Genomic DNA, 13,388 nt, shown 5'->3' with positions numbered 1-13,388 from the left:
AGCTCAGCCACGAAAGGGTCAGATGGATTTGGCTGCTTAATCTGCACTGCCATGAGGATAAAGCAGGAGACTCACCATCAGCAGCTGTTTAAGTCCGCGCCGTAGTACCACCCCTAGTCACCAATTTTTTAGGACTATGGCTCATGTCTGACCATTAGACTCTGACATACAGCAAAAGAGAGAAACACAGGAAAAGGAAAGATAGGGAAACAGTGACAAAAGGAGAAAGTAGGAATGAAAAAGAACCAGCAAGAGTAAGATAACACACCGTGAAGTACAGGAAGGCACAAACAGGCATGAAGTGTAATTAAAACTAAACAGCCTAGCAATGTGGCAGCAGGCTACTCTTAAAGCTTGGCAACATTCACTTTTTTTTTTTTTTTTAGATATAAAGCACTGCCTATTAAGCTTTTAAGTTGCTAGAATATCTATTAATATTGCTGTAACTTTGCCAGATATCAATCAAGGTGCAAGATAATCTGAAACTGGGTTGTGGGCTAAGGCCTTGGGATGGGGGCAAACTTTCTAATACCATATCTGATGGCCAAGGAGCAAACTGAGGGGGGGTACTGGTCCACAACTGTTGGAGTTATGCCTTTTACGACTGATGTGAGCTAGTACGGTACTGCACAATGAACACCAAGTACACCCTTTCTGAGTCCAGTCCTCAGGGTAGCCAGGTGAGCAGTCCAAGGCTTCTCAGGGAGGGAGTGTGAAGATTAGAGATTCAGATCTCAACAGTTACCCGATGTTAAGATAATAATGATTATCCAATAGAGAGTTTATCATTTATGAAACGAAAGTACTTTTTTATACCAAACTAAATTCTTCAAAATGTTATAAGCCTGTGATCACATAAATCTCGGTCAAGTACTATAGACAAATAATATAAGATAAATAAGCAAGATATCAGACTTAGAATACTCTCAAAGGTGCAGGCTCACTATAATTAGGGCAAGCAGACATCTACATTGGTGGCCTTTAGAACAGTTTTTCAATGCTCAAGCCACTGCCATCTCCCACTGTAACTTCTTCTGAAGCCAAGAGGCCCATTGTATGGTGAGCACAAGTTCAAGTGTGCAGGAGTTACCATAGTGTGGCAGCAGTGAGCTCCATAAAACAAATCATTCACTTTGGAATGCGAGTATGACAGCCTCATCTGTCTTCAAAGTTGTTCAGAAGCTCCTGTGCAGACTATGATTGTTCAGCAGGTAAGACTGCAGGTTCCAGGGGTTGAACAGGCCCAAAGCAAACACTCCTGCTTCTAAACAAGTGAAAAGCTCACCACTGGTTCAGTCCTGCTTTGTGCTCCATATTAAAGCCTAAAGCTTGCAAGGAAACGGACTAACAGCACATCTTGGGATTCTGACCCTTCTTTTTCATCAATTATTTAAGTGGTTTATGATTAATCTGAATCACAAACTTGATGCCAAACAATTAAGTCTAAACCCTCCACAGGGCCCAGACTACCACAAAGCACTACCATTGATGGCAGGGCAGCCTGTTCCTTAGGATTTGGACACTCTCTCCTCATGTTGAGTTGAGTGAGAAAAGCTTCAACATAGAAGCATTAAACAACGTTGCCTTCAGGTCATCAAAAACCTTCGGACAATCTGCAGTCCAAATCAACTTCATTTTTTAAAGCCAGGGCTGTCAATAAAGTAAGCCAGGGTCCAATATGTGGCCTTGAAGTTCCCATATTACACAATGAGACTTAGAAAATGTCTTACTTGGGTCTCTGGTTAGGGGACATCAATTGAATCCAAAACTGACAGGATCTTGGTTTCTAACAAATTAATCTTTCTGTTGACAATATGATTCCTGAAGGAACACTGTCCCACAAGGCACTTGGTTGCCTTAATGGGCAGTTTAGACTCAAACAACCTCAATGAAACCTGCTAGAAGTGTTTCAACTGGTCCTTCCAAGAATTGTTGAGATGGCAATGTTACGGAGGTAGACAATACAGACTCCTCAAGCCTTGTTAAGATGTAGTTAACTAGAAGCTGAACAGTGGCAAGAGCTTTCATCCGCCCAATTGGTCAGAAAATACTGTAGGTCTTCATTTTCACAAGCAAGCTCTCCCCTGTGACATTTCACATATAGACTGGTGTCAACCAAGGGTTTAAGAGAAGAGAGAAAATTGTCCCAGAACCTCTCTGTACTCTTCTTGCTGCACAGTAGTAAGATAAGGAGCTTCATTCCTCTTATATAGCCCTCCTTATCACTGTGCAACAGATCAGGGAGTAGCTCACTGTGCTCATCATCCTTCTCTACCATTGCTAGGATGTTCACAGTAAAAACTCTTTGGAGGCATACGACTTTAGCTGGTTCACAACAAACCCCTTTTTTTTGTTTCTATGTGCTACCTGTGTCCTACAGGTGGTTGACTTCAAACACTTTCTGTATCACCTTCTATGGCCCACACCATTCATACGGCAAAGCTCTGAGGCAAGTGGCCTTCAGTACCAATACCTTCCGAACATCTTAATAGAGCAACAGCATTGCTTTCTGGTCGCAGCACTAGGTTTTTCTTTGTCTTTCTAATGTATTGCACCATCACATAGTCTCCAACATCCTTTCTAAGGGACTCAGGAGTTCCTTTCTTTTTTTTCAAATACTTTATTCAGATCTTACAAATAATATTAACACTTAATGTTGTACAATAATGGGATAAAGAAAAAGTGGCAGAATAACATCCTGATGAGAACTAAATAAAAAACTGAAAAAACGTGCAACTCAGTGAAGACTCATTTCTTGTAGAAAAAGGAAAAGAGTGGGAGGCAAATGCCTCATATCCCTACCCCATCCATGTGCAACAGGTATGGCATTAGGGCGGCGAAGGAGGGGAAACGATTAACTTGATCTGCCATGTGAATGGGTAAGAGGGTAGGAGGGCTGCCAGCCCGGACGATAGCGAAACACCATCTTCTCGCACATCTGTGGCCCCTTGTGTACTTGTGTTGGTCAGCCTGTCTTTTACATGAGTCTTTGAAATGGGGTGGGTGGAGAGGGCCCAGTTGGCAGATGTGCACCCAGAGGGCTCAACCACCCCATCGTCCCGATCCACGTGATCTGTACTTGCTTATCAATCGTCACACCCACTCATGTTCGGGCTGTCTGGGAACTCCCAGGAAGGCCCGGATGCCACAGGGTCAGTGGCGTCCAGTGCGACTGCAGTTGGCGGAGAGTCCAGGTCTACAATCCCAGTTGTCTCATCTCCATCAGGAATCAGGTGTTTTACCATGTTGCCCCATAGTTCTATGTCTCATTATGCATTCTCATCAGTACAGATTCTACAAGGTCGGCACTCCTCAGCCACCACCCAAGCCAGGAAATCTGTTCTCCATTCGCTTTCCACAGGTGGTGCCTGGCTCACCAAGTGGCTAGCAATGCGCTGTCTGGCTAACAGCAGACTGAAGTGAGCAAAGCTATACCTCATCTTGGTCCTAGTTTTCAGCAGTGGCAGCAGCCCTAACAGGCAGTGTTGCACTGTGAAAGTAGCGCCTACACTTATCACTCTCCTTATGTGTCACACTACTTAGTCCCATAACAGACCTACTCTCCTCCAGGACCACGTAACATGCCACAAAATCTGCAAGGGAGGCCCTGCATCTCATACACTCAGCAGAGCACATTGGATACACTCTATACAATCCTTGTGGTGATAAATAAGCCCCGTGCAGGTAATAGGAATGTGACAATTTGAATGTAGTTACTGGCTACCTCCGTCACCAGGGCCCACATTTGCCTTCACTGCCAGAATGAGAGGCAGTTCCGCCACGTCCCCGTTTGCCTTCACAGCCATCAAAGTTACCTGCCTATCTTCCTTTAGGGCTGTACATAGCAGGGCAATGATGGCCATGGTGGACCTGGGGTCCAGCATCACCCTCAGGATGTTCGGATCTTGGGTTCTGTTGGGAAAGTCGTCCACAGTTCCCTGGTTGTGTGTGATATTCTGGCATATTGCAGAAACTGCACAGGCCTATGCCGTAGTGTATGCCCGCCTCCTCTGTGATAAATGCAGCACTCAGGTATAAAGCTCCTGCTCTCTGACAACTGCCCTCCACCCAATGTGTGACATCCATTAATTCCTGTATGTGTGTGAATTGGTGTAGCCACCATGTAGGAAGCAGTTTTGGATAGGGTGCCCTCCACAAGACAAAGATGACTGTCCAATCCCAAGCCTGTGAGACATGTTGGACTACAAAAGAGGTGTCCACTGGCTGTCTATGGCTTCTCATAAACAATCTGGGGAGGTCCTCTATGACGGTTGTGCCCCTCAGCAGAAGTTGGTGTTATCATCGCACCTCATGGCAACGTACTGGAGCATCCCCACCAGGAAGCTTAACTGTAGATCTGGGAGACATAGGCCTCCCTGCACCATGTCCAGTGTTAGGGACACCAGCTCGACCCTACTACACCAGCCTACCCACACCAAGGACACTAATAGGGGATCCAGCCTTTTAAAGAGGGAGGCTGGTAGTATGCTGAATGAGTTTTGCATAGCATAGAGGCATCTAGGCTAGAGTACCATTTTTCTCAGTACTACCCTACCTATGGCAGATAGCATCAGTGTTTTCCAGAACTTTACAGAAGTTTTGAGGCCCTCCAACACTTTCCCCATATTAAGATCAAATTGTAGGCATGTCATGTGTCACCTGCATTCCCAGGTAACAAAATTGTTGTTTCCTAGGGCAGACCAACCTCAGGAATTCTAGCCTCCTCCTTCTCGGCCAGTGACGCCAGGGGAAACAGTACTGTCTTTTGCCTGTTAACATGGAGTACTGACACCACTCCATACCTGGCCATAAGGTGTGGGAGATGAGGTGCGGCCTTGCATATACTCTGGCTAAAGGGTTTCTCAGTAGGGAGATAATCACCACCTGCCCCATCGCCACCCAACCTTCCAGCCGATTAAGGGCAAGGATCGACGGCGGGTGCCACTCCCACTTGAGGAGCCAGGCCAACACGCACCTAGAAGAATCACTCTACCTGTGTAGTCTGTCTACAATCTTTACGCACATGTCCAGTCTGTCCCACGCTGCAGCCACGCTTCTCTGTGCTTGTATCAGTTCAGTAACTCCTACCACCCATGGCGGCGATTGCTGTTGCAATCTGACAAGAGATTCCTCTCCTTCCTGCAGCTCACGCTCCAGATCACGTCTGGTGCCATGAGGTCTTACTGAGCCTTTTGCCTCTGATTACCACTCTTAGTGCTTCCAAGTGTCCCCTCGCAACCTTGCTGGCTCTAATTCATGTCAAAGTAACCATGCTATACTAATTGCACATTGGACCAATATTCGGGGTCACCCAGGGACTCCAGTCGCAATCAATACAGTGGAACATCTGGACTGTTTCCTCACAAACTACACATCAAGAGCAAAAGGCCATGACCTGATAGGAAACTGGCTTGGTATTTTATTGCCTGAGCAAAGACCCGTCGTTCATTAGGGGCCTTGTACCCAAAATTGCGGCGGGGGGGAGGAACTGTCCAGCCTACCATCAAGCACACAATTTAAGTCTCCCGCCCACACAATAGGCATTCCCTCATTGGGTATTAGTTCTGCCTTCAATTGCCTATAATAGTCGCGGTCATCATTGTTGGGAGTGTATACATTAAGTAGGCAGATCTCCATACCATCTAACCTGCCATGTAGGAGCACATAGCGCTGTGCTACATCCTCAGTGTGGCTGTGTAATTTAAACAGGCCCCATGCCTGCCCCATATGGATACTCCACTGGCATAGGAGGAGTATGTAGATAAAAACAGCTGCCCCCTCCATCTCCTTTTCAGTATTTGGGCTTTGCTGTCCAACAGATTTGTTTCCTGATGCAGTGCAATGTGGGCCCCCACTCTTTTGAAGTATGAGTGAGTCCTATATCTCTTGACAAAGAGTTCAGGCCTCTCACATTCCATATGAGAAACCAAATAGTCACACCCATCTAAAGCTAGGTTAGGTACCAGCCACCTAAACCAGAGTCACACTGCGCTACTTGTATTAAAACTTGAAAACACAACTGCCCCCCAACATCCAACGCAGGTAAATACATTGGAACATAACTAGCGACTCCCCACCCATGTAATGCAGCACCCTCCCAGTAATCTAACCTACTATCTGAACTACGTGTGTAGAGATTGCCCCAGGTCTAACTATATACAAGATCAACCAAGAGGTACGATGTGGCTACGCGAGCCCGAAGATGGCCTGACAAGGACTCCAACCCCTCTGGTAACCCAACATATCTGCACACTCAACCCCACCTAAAAAGCAGTCACACCCAAAACTGCAAGGTATGAAAAATGACGGGAAATATTATGAAAGAATACATCGGAAGGACGGGTAGAGAGAGAATGGGGGGAATATGGGGACTAGGCAACTGTATGTCAATGGCCCCAATCAATGAAGCAGCCCCAGCGGGGCCCGCCAAGCCCAGCCAATGCCACAAATCTCGGTGTGTTATTCGCCATCTAACGTCAAACGTCAAAGTTCCTCTCTCTGTAAAACTAGGGGAGAAAGACAAGTAAATAACTTAGCAATACCTTTTGGTGCAGGGCCACTCTGGCCAGTGCCTGCCCAATCCACCCAGACTCCCAACTGTCACGTGGAGCGGCTAAGGCCTGCAACTGCAGCCTCTATCAATCCATGGCAGGCTCCAGCTCTGTAAGCTGCATGTCCTCCACCACATCTGAGCCAGCTCCAGAGGCCACAGGAGAAGTAACCAAGTCAGCTGATCTCCTATATCATATTAGAGACTGGATGTTAATGATGAGGCCAAAACAGGTCTAGGTTGCTTGTGTTCCTTCTCAAACCAGACCTGGCTTGGCAGTCCTTCCTAGACTGTTCCTACTGGATCAAGATCAAGGCTCATTTGCCTTGGGCTGGTTTCTGTCTGAGATGGGAGAGTGGGCAAAAAAAATATGCACCCGGATGCAACATTTAATTAGCAATGACTGAAATTACTGGGGAAAGACACCCAATCTTGGGACAACCACTGGTGGCTCCCCTCCCTTGGGCATCCCCCATTTGCCAAGGCTTCCATAAAAAAATCTAAACTTCATCATGGACAGCTCCCTGACCTTTGAGGCTCAGGCTAAATCAGTAACAGGCACCTGCTTTGGGCGTTTTAAAAGTCTTATACCTATTCACTGCCTTTTTGAGTCTATTAACCGCAAAACCATCATCCAAGCAATAATTCTGTCTCAGTAAGTTTATTGCAACGTCTTGTACGTAGGGACCTATAGGTCATTTATCAAAAGACTCCAGCTAGCCTAAAATGTGGCAGCCAGGCAGCTTTTTTCCCTTCTGAAATTCTGCTCTGTTCCTGGTCTTCTCTGCAAATTATACTGGCTCCCAGTGGAAAAGTGTATTCCTTTCAAACCTTTTGTGTTGCCCATACGATTTTGTTATCCCAAAAGGCCTCCATTCTGTCTAATCTTCTATCATGATTTCAACCTACCTGCTGCCGTCCCTCAGATGACCTTAATTTGGCTATTGTCCTGCGTTTCAGGAGAGTCAGAGCTGGTGACTGCTCCTTTCATGCCAAGGCCCCTGTCCTGTGTAATTTGCTACCTCTTCCTATTAGAAATATTAAGAACCATCTGCACTTTAGGAAATCTCTAAAAACATGGCTTTTCTTCATCTAATCCCTGTGTTCCATCCGTTAGGCCGCTGGCTTCAGCGTATCCCTCCTTTAGGTCTAGTGCTAGGAAGCCCTGTTTTGGGGGCAGTTATGCACTTTACAAATCCCCTTAATATAACATCTATCACTTTTTCTTTTCAACAGTATAATAAGATATTTGCGAAGAGTATGTCCAGATGTAAGTCCTGTGTTCACTGTGAAATAGGACCCAAGCTGCAACCTGATGACAAGCCCTAAGTAGGGTGAAACCGCTCTGCGGTTTCTTATGTTCCAATCTGGAGAAGACCTAGTCTGGCATCTCACCTACTGAAGCAGGACCACAGCGGATTTGCATAAGACTGCTCTCAGCTAACACATGGTGGACAAAAAACAGAGTTGGATGTGGACCATAGTTAAGTACAAACGGCTGAGACTAATTCAAGCATCAATCATCATTTTTTTGTAATCCTTGACATGGAACAAAGTCAATCAAATGTCAGCACCACAACCAGAAAGACTGAAAATGACTCGTAGGGCTGGGTATTGGTAGGATACATGACAGACCAGACTTGCCTTTGAAAAGACCAGACTAGTAAATAAAAGATTACTACTTCTAGGTTGATTCAGGTACAAGCCAAGAAAGCCCACCTGAGATGGGACTTGTCCAGTCATTTATCAGTCTTGGTTCTGAAAGCATTCAAGGGGCATAGTCCTATCTCAAGCACCCTAATATGTGTGATTGACTCAAATCCATTACTGGGCGAATTTTAAGGATGGAATAATTGACAAATTAAAAACCTGGACTACTCAAAAATGTTCTCCTATTTTCAGAAAATAAGGTTAAGCAGATACTTTGCGGCTCTAATACCTTTCTTAAGGTACCTAACCTGCTCGTCTAGTGGGTAATTGTTGATTTTTCAAGCCCTGAATTATTGAATGATCAGAACAGCAGACAATGCATGGATTAATGACTGCATACTTTAAGTATTCCAACAGACATCTCTAGTAGTCGTTCTCCTTTCTAGTGGTCATACAATATAGTCTGGTGACATAGAGGTTTGGAATTTAATACTGTACTCTACTGACTCAATTGGAGAAAATCTAGACCACTTCCTTGAACTCCTAAAAAAACTGGCATGTCTAGGCAACCCAAGGGTTGCATCTTTTACAAAGATCATAGATAACTGCACACCTTTTGTATGAAAATTAAAGCATGCATCTGAGAATGATGTAAACAATAATACAATGGCAGATGCATCTTGATGGGCTGCAGTGCACACATCTTGGTAAATATGTGTCCACTGCCAATGCACTTTAGTAGGTTTAGCTATACTATGGAATTACTAAACTGCTGTCACCCATTGCTAGATTTCCAAGCATTATGTGAGTTGAAAGTAGACAAATCTTCCCAAATAAGCATTTATGTTTTATCCTAATGCTAATGGTATCTAGAAGAACCATTAATTCACAAAACAGATCATAGATATCAATGTGTATTCTATGTTGCATTCCTATTTGTGGTGACATCATAGTGTAGTCTTATATCGGATGAGGGCAAACTGCCCCTCAAGCACACAGATCCACTTTCATAGCAAGGATTGAGATACACAGGGAGTTGAGAAATGTGCAAATGATTTATAGGTATAATCAGCTGCTTTAGGCATCACTGCAAGGTTCCCACAGGAAGGCAAAGCATACTATTTAGTGACATACCTGAAAGTGGACTCCAAACATGCTAGATGACAAGCTATGCTGGGACTTACCATTACACAAAATTCTGAGGTGTTGCTCTGTGGTGCTGTGATGTGTCAGACTGGTTCGGTTCTGGATTCTTCTTTGGCAGCCTAGGTAGAACATAAACTGTTACAATTTAAATCATATATTCCAACTCTGCAGTACATAATGGGTTTAAGAGATGGCATCTAGATAATTGGACCTACAAACGCCATATCAGTAGAAGCAGACATTTATTTTCCTTTTGAAATACTGGCGAGAGGTCTAGAACAGACCTTTAATAAGGCAGTATTCATTTTATCACAGTGAACATATAACATACCCCTCCTCTAATTTCCCACTTTAGTCACAATTCGGTGTTGATTCATTAAAGGAGTACCCAATTATTTAAAGTTCAAGTGGAAGAGACACGCAGATTCAATTGACAACAAACATTTGAGAAAAACCAAAGAGAACAACTGCAAACATGAATTTAATTTGACAGAAGATACAGCATGCTACAGAGATGTAGAAATGTCTACATATACATTGAGCAAAATGCTACAGAAAGTATATGTGCTATAGAAAATCTTCCCTTATATGGTGCTGTGCAGTGAAGTCAAAAATGATGTTAGTGTTTTAGGTATATCAGAGCTCTCATAATACCAGGCACAATTGTGCCAGTTATTGTATCATAATGGGAAGAGCAGTTCCTTTTGAGTAATTTAAATATTCTTAATCCATTTTTCAAGCAAAAATTGTCCATGTCTACTACACGGTTACCATCTGGGGAAATATGAATTTCAAAGATTATTAAGAGGCTCTTTCTACCATTTACAGTGGAGATTTAACTATCTCGAGCTAAGGCATCCATATATTCCCATACCAATCACAGTGTCTCAAACACTGCGGCAAGCAGAAGGGGTGGGGCAGTGTGCTGGAGTGGGGGCGTTTGCGGGTGTGGGTTAGGGTTGAATATATTTTTTTTTAAGTTAAAAAATCACTTACCTTGACGCTGTGCACTGCTCTGTCTCCTCGCCTCAGGCACATGCTCCCAGCCTGTGCAGACTCTCTCCAGCCCTGCAACTGTATTGCTGGGCTGGAGAGAGCCTACTGCGCATGTGTGTTTGGCCAGCCCGAGGCAGCCAGCCAAACATACATGCGCGGTGAAGTGCTGTGCAGTCCCCCCTCACTGCTCGTCACCCCCAACCCTTTAAAAGAAAACGATAATAAACGAAGTTTATTGTTTTCTTTTAAAGATTTTGCAGCTCCTGCTGCTGGCGTGACACATCTCCGCCCAAATGGAGGAGCCGTCCCTGATACATTCCTGTACTAATCATAGTGTCTCAAATCATAATTTGTGCCATTTCACTTTTCGTTCTGCCATTTCACTTTATGTTCTACGCTGTTTCACTGTTATTAAAGAACGTTCTTCCCACATTTGCATGGGAGCGTGGCCCTATGCAAATACGGGAATCACTTTGCCTCTGCACAAGTGCTGATACCGGACACAGGTGCTGAGGCAAACATGCACTTAGGGGCACACTGTAAGTTCGCTACAAAAAGGTGGCACACTCTGTGCACCTCCTAAAGGCAACACTTTGTGAGGTAGACAGGAGGTCCCATTGACCCACCCACCCCGATCCCACACCCTCTGCAGGCAGGTGCGTCCAGTCACTCAGTGCACCCGTTTGCAAGGGGATCTCTCTATCCTCTTCAAAGTGCAGGCAGCTGCAGCCTGCACATTAAAACACGCTGCAGCCACTACGTATTTCACTTGAATGTGCTGCCCCCAGGGCAGCACAAGTTCACGGCTGCCTTAGGGGCAGCACATTCATTGTTTTGGGCCTCAAGTCACAGTGTAACAAAAGGTAGTCACCCTTTTAATGATCCTGCACATTTTCTCCTGCAGCTATGTCGTAATAATCCTGGCAAATGCAACATATGGGCTTCAGTAATTACAAAAACATATAGTTCCCTATAGCCAGTGTTAGAAATGGGGTTCCTGGTTTGCTAGGGTAAACCAGGCAGAAACCACTACTCTAGTCAGGGAGAGTAAGTTACACACCAAAGATAACCTGTGGTCACCCCCAGGCAGCTTTTAGCACAGAGCAGCCAGGCTTGTTCTCAGAGATCATGTGTAAAGCGTTTGCGCAACACACTCTCACCAGTGACACAATAAATACACCACAAGAGACTCCACAGATTTATAAGAAAATATGCTTCTATATTACATATACTTCACCTGTCCCAAAAACGACATACATCATACATAATTACTGTGCATATTATGCACATCCTGAGTCACTAGTCATGACCCTGGATAGGCAAGAGTAGAATGGTAATATATTGCACGTTTAGGCATGAAACACAGCATGCAGATTATCCACGAATCACCACGTACCCCACCTACTATACACATTATGCTGTTGTTCGGTAGAAATTAGAATGACCTACATCAGTAATTAATGTACTTTGTCAGTGGAGTATACATAATATGTCCTGTTGGACGTAAGGAGTAAACATTTATGAAACTATCAGTTTACAACCCATGAATCAACCTGCTAAAACCACCTCTGTGTAGGGCACAGTACACTTGTGTTACCACTAAACCAGAGGCGTGGCTTGATCAGTAAATTTGGGGGGGGGGGGGGGGGGGGGGGTTGGGAGCTTCAGATTTTCCAAGAGTCACGTGGACATTTATTTTTAAAATATATTATACAATTGGGGGGGGGGGGGCGCATGAGAGGGGGTTAATTGGCACTGAAAGCTCATGTGTACCTATTTATCCAAGACTACATTTATTAGGTGGGTGTAATACCCAACACCCTCAAGCTACTCCCCTGCACTAAACTTTAGGGAGGTGTAACACCCACACCCCACACCCCAAACCCAGTCCCCCCCCCCCCCAAGCTACTCCCCTACACTAAACTTACATTGCACGAGTTGCCACGGATCCTTTGGTGAATCACTACGAGATGGCATGACATCCCGCCACTGCGCTTCTGTGAGGTATTATACGGTAATCGTGTGGCCTTAAACCGCAGAAGCATTTCTGCGCGCCTACTATGTGTTTTAGGGCAGGTCGTGGTATCGTGCCGTGCCTCGAACTGAAGTCTCCGTCAGGCAAAAAAATCCAAGTGCCGACTGCCCCGATAATCTGGGGCACTCATGTCGCTGAGGACCTGACAGGCCTGGAACCCGTCAGTCGACCGGTGTGTAGGTGTCTGCTCATTTACAGGGTGGGAGCGTGCGGGGCAGGTTTCTCGCTGGCTTCCCACCCGTCCTCCCCAGGGAAGGGCCCCACTCACCCTTCCTATCCCACGGAAGCGGGGGACCAGGGTTTCTCAGGTCGCGCGGGTCCTCCTGCGCGGTACGGTGGCAGGGATCCCAGCGGCCCGTCTCTTCTGACAACGGGCCTCGCTGGATGAATTCTTCTCGGCGTGGCTCGGGGGGGCGGGGCCTTGAAGAGGACCCTGTCGCGTCTGGCCTCGGTTGCTGGTGCGGTCTGTCGGGTGGTAGGGGCGCTCCTGCAGGCCTCCCCTAAATCAGCGGCGCCGGGGCAAGAGCGGGCGCTTCTAGTTGAGGCCAGTGTCGCCTAGCCCAGATGATGCTAGAAAGCAAGCTAGCGTGCACCACTGGCAAAGCGCCTTCCTTCCGCGTTAGGGGAGGAGGGCCGAGCCAGGGCTCCACGAGAGTTCTTGGCCCTACTGAGAAAAAGGCAGCGCTTCTACCCAGGGGCACAGGAGACAATACTTTTCTGGAGGTGACAGCGACAGCCGTGGGGACTTCTCAATTGACCGTATACAAATCGCCCATTGTTTGCGAAATGCAGGCTCCAATAAATGTACACAATCCATATAGTTTGGACGTGAAATAGGGAGATAGGAAGGCATGTTGTCGATTTGAAAGTATTTTATTTATTTATTTATTTAATGCGTTTTTATATAGCGCGGACTTTACCCGAAGGTGTCAGAGCGCTTCACAATAGGCAAGTAAAGATACATGAAGAGAAAAATTACAAGTGTGCCTGTCACAAAAATAAATGTTACAT

General features: G+C 45.6%; 1 protein-coding gene across 2 annotated transcripts in view; it reads right to left on the bottom strand.

Moving 5' to 3' along the window:
- Positions 1-13,011, bottom strand: part of INO80C (INO80 complex subunit C) — a 98,680-nt gene extending 85,669 nt beyond the window's left edge. Inside the window, exons 1-2 of one of the 2 annotated variants that reach the window (XM_069219578.1) lie at positions 12,646-13,011; positions 9,385-9,465 (exon numbers count right to left, since the gene is read on the bottom strand). In XM_069219578.1, coding sequence (XP_069075679.1) covers positions 9,385-9,387 — 3 coding nt within the window. In that variant the 5' untranslated portion in view covers positions 9,388-9,465; positions 12,646-13,011. Of the gene's footprint in view, positions 1-9,384; positions 9,466-12,270; positions 12,606-12,645 lie in introns of those variants that run through there. The other variant, XM_069219588.1, reaches the window with a different exon arrangement.
- Positions 13,012-13,388: the final 377 nt, after the last annotated feature.

This window comes from Pleurodeles waltl, chromosome 2_2 (assembly GCF_031143425.1).
Source record: "Pleurodeles waltl isolate 20211129_DDA chromosome 2_2, aPleWal1.hap1.20221129, whole genome shotgun sequence".
In the NCBI taxonomy this organism is placed as follows: domain Eukaryota; kingdom Metazoa; phylum Chordata; class Amphibia; order Caudata; family Salamandridae; genus Pleurodeles; species Pleurodeles waltl.
The sequence above is the reverse complement of the archived record's forward strand: the minus strand, read 5'-3'. Positions and strand labels throughout refer to the sequence as shown.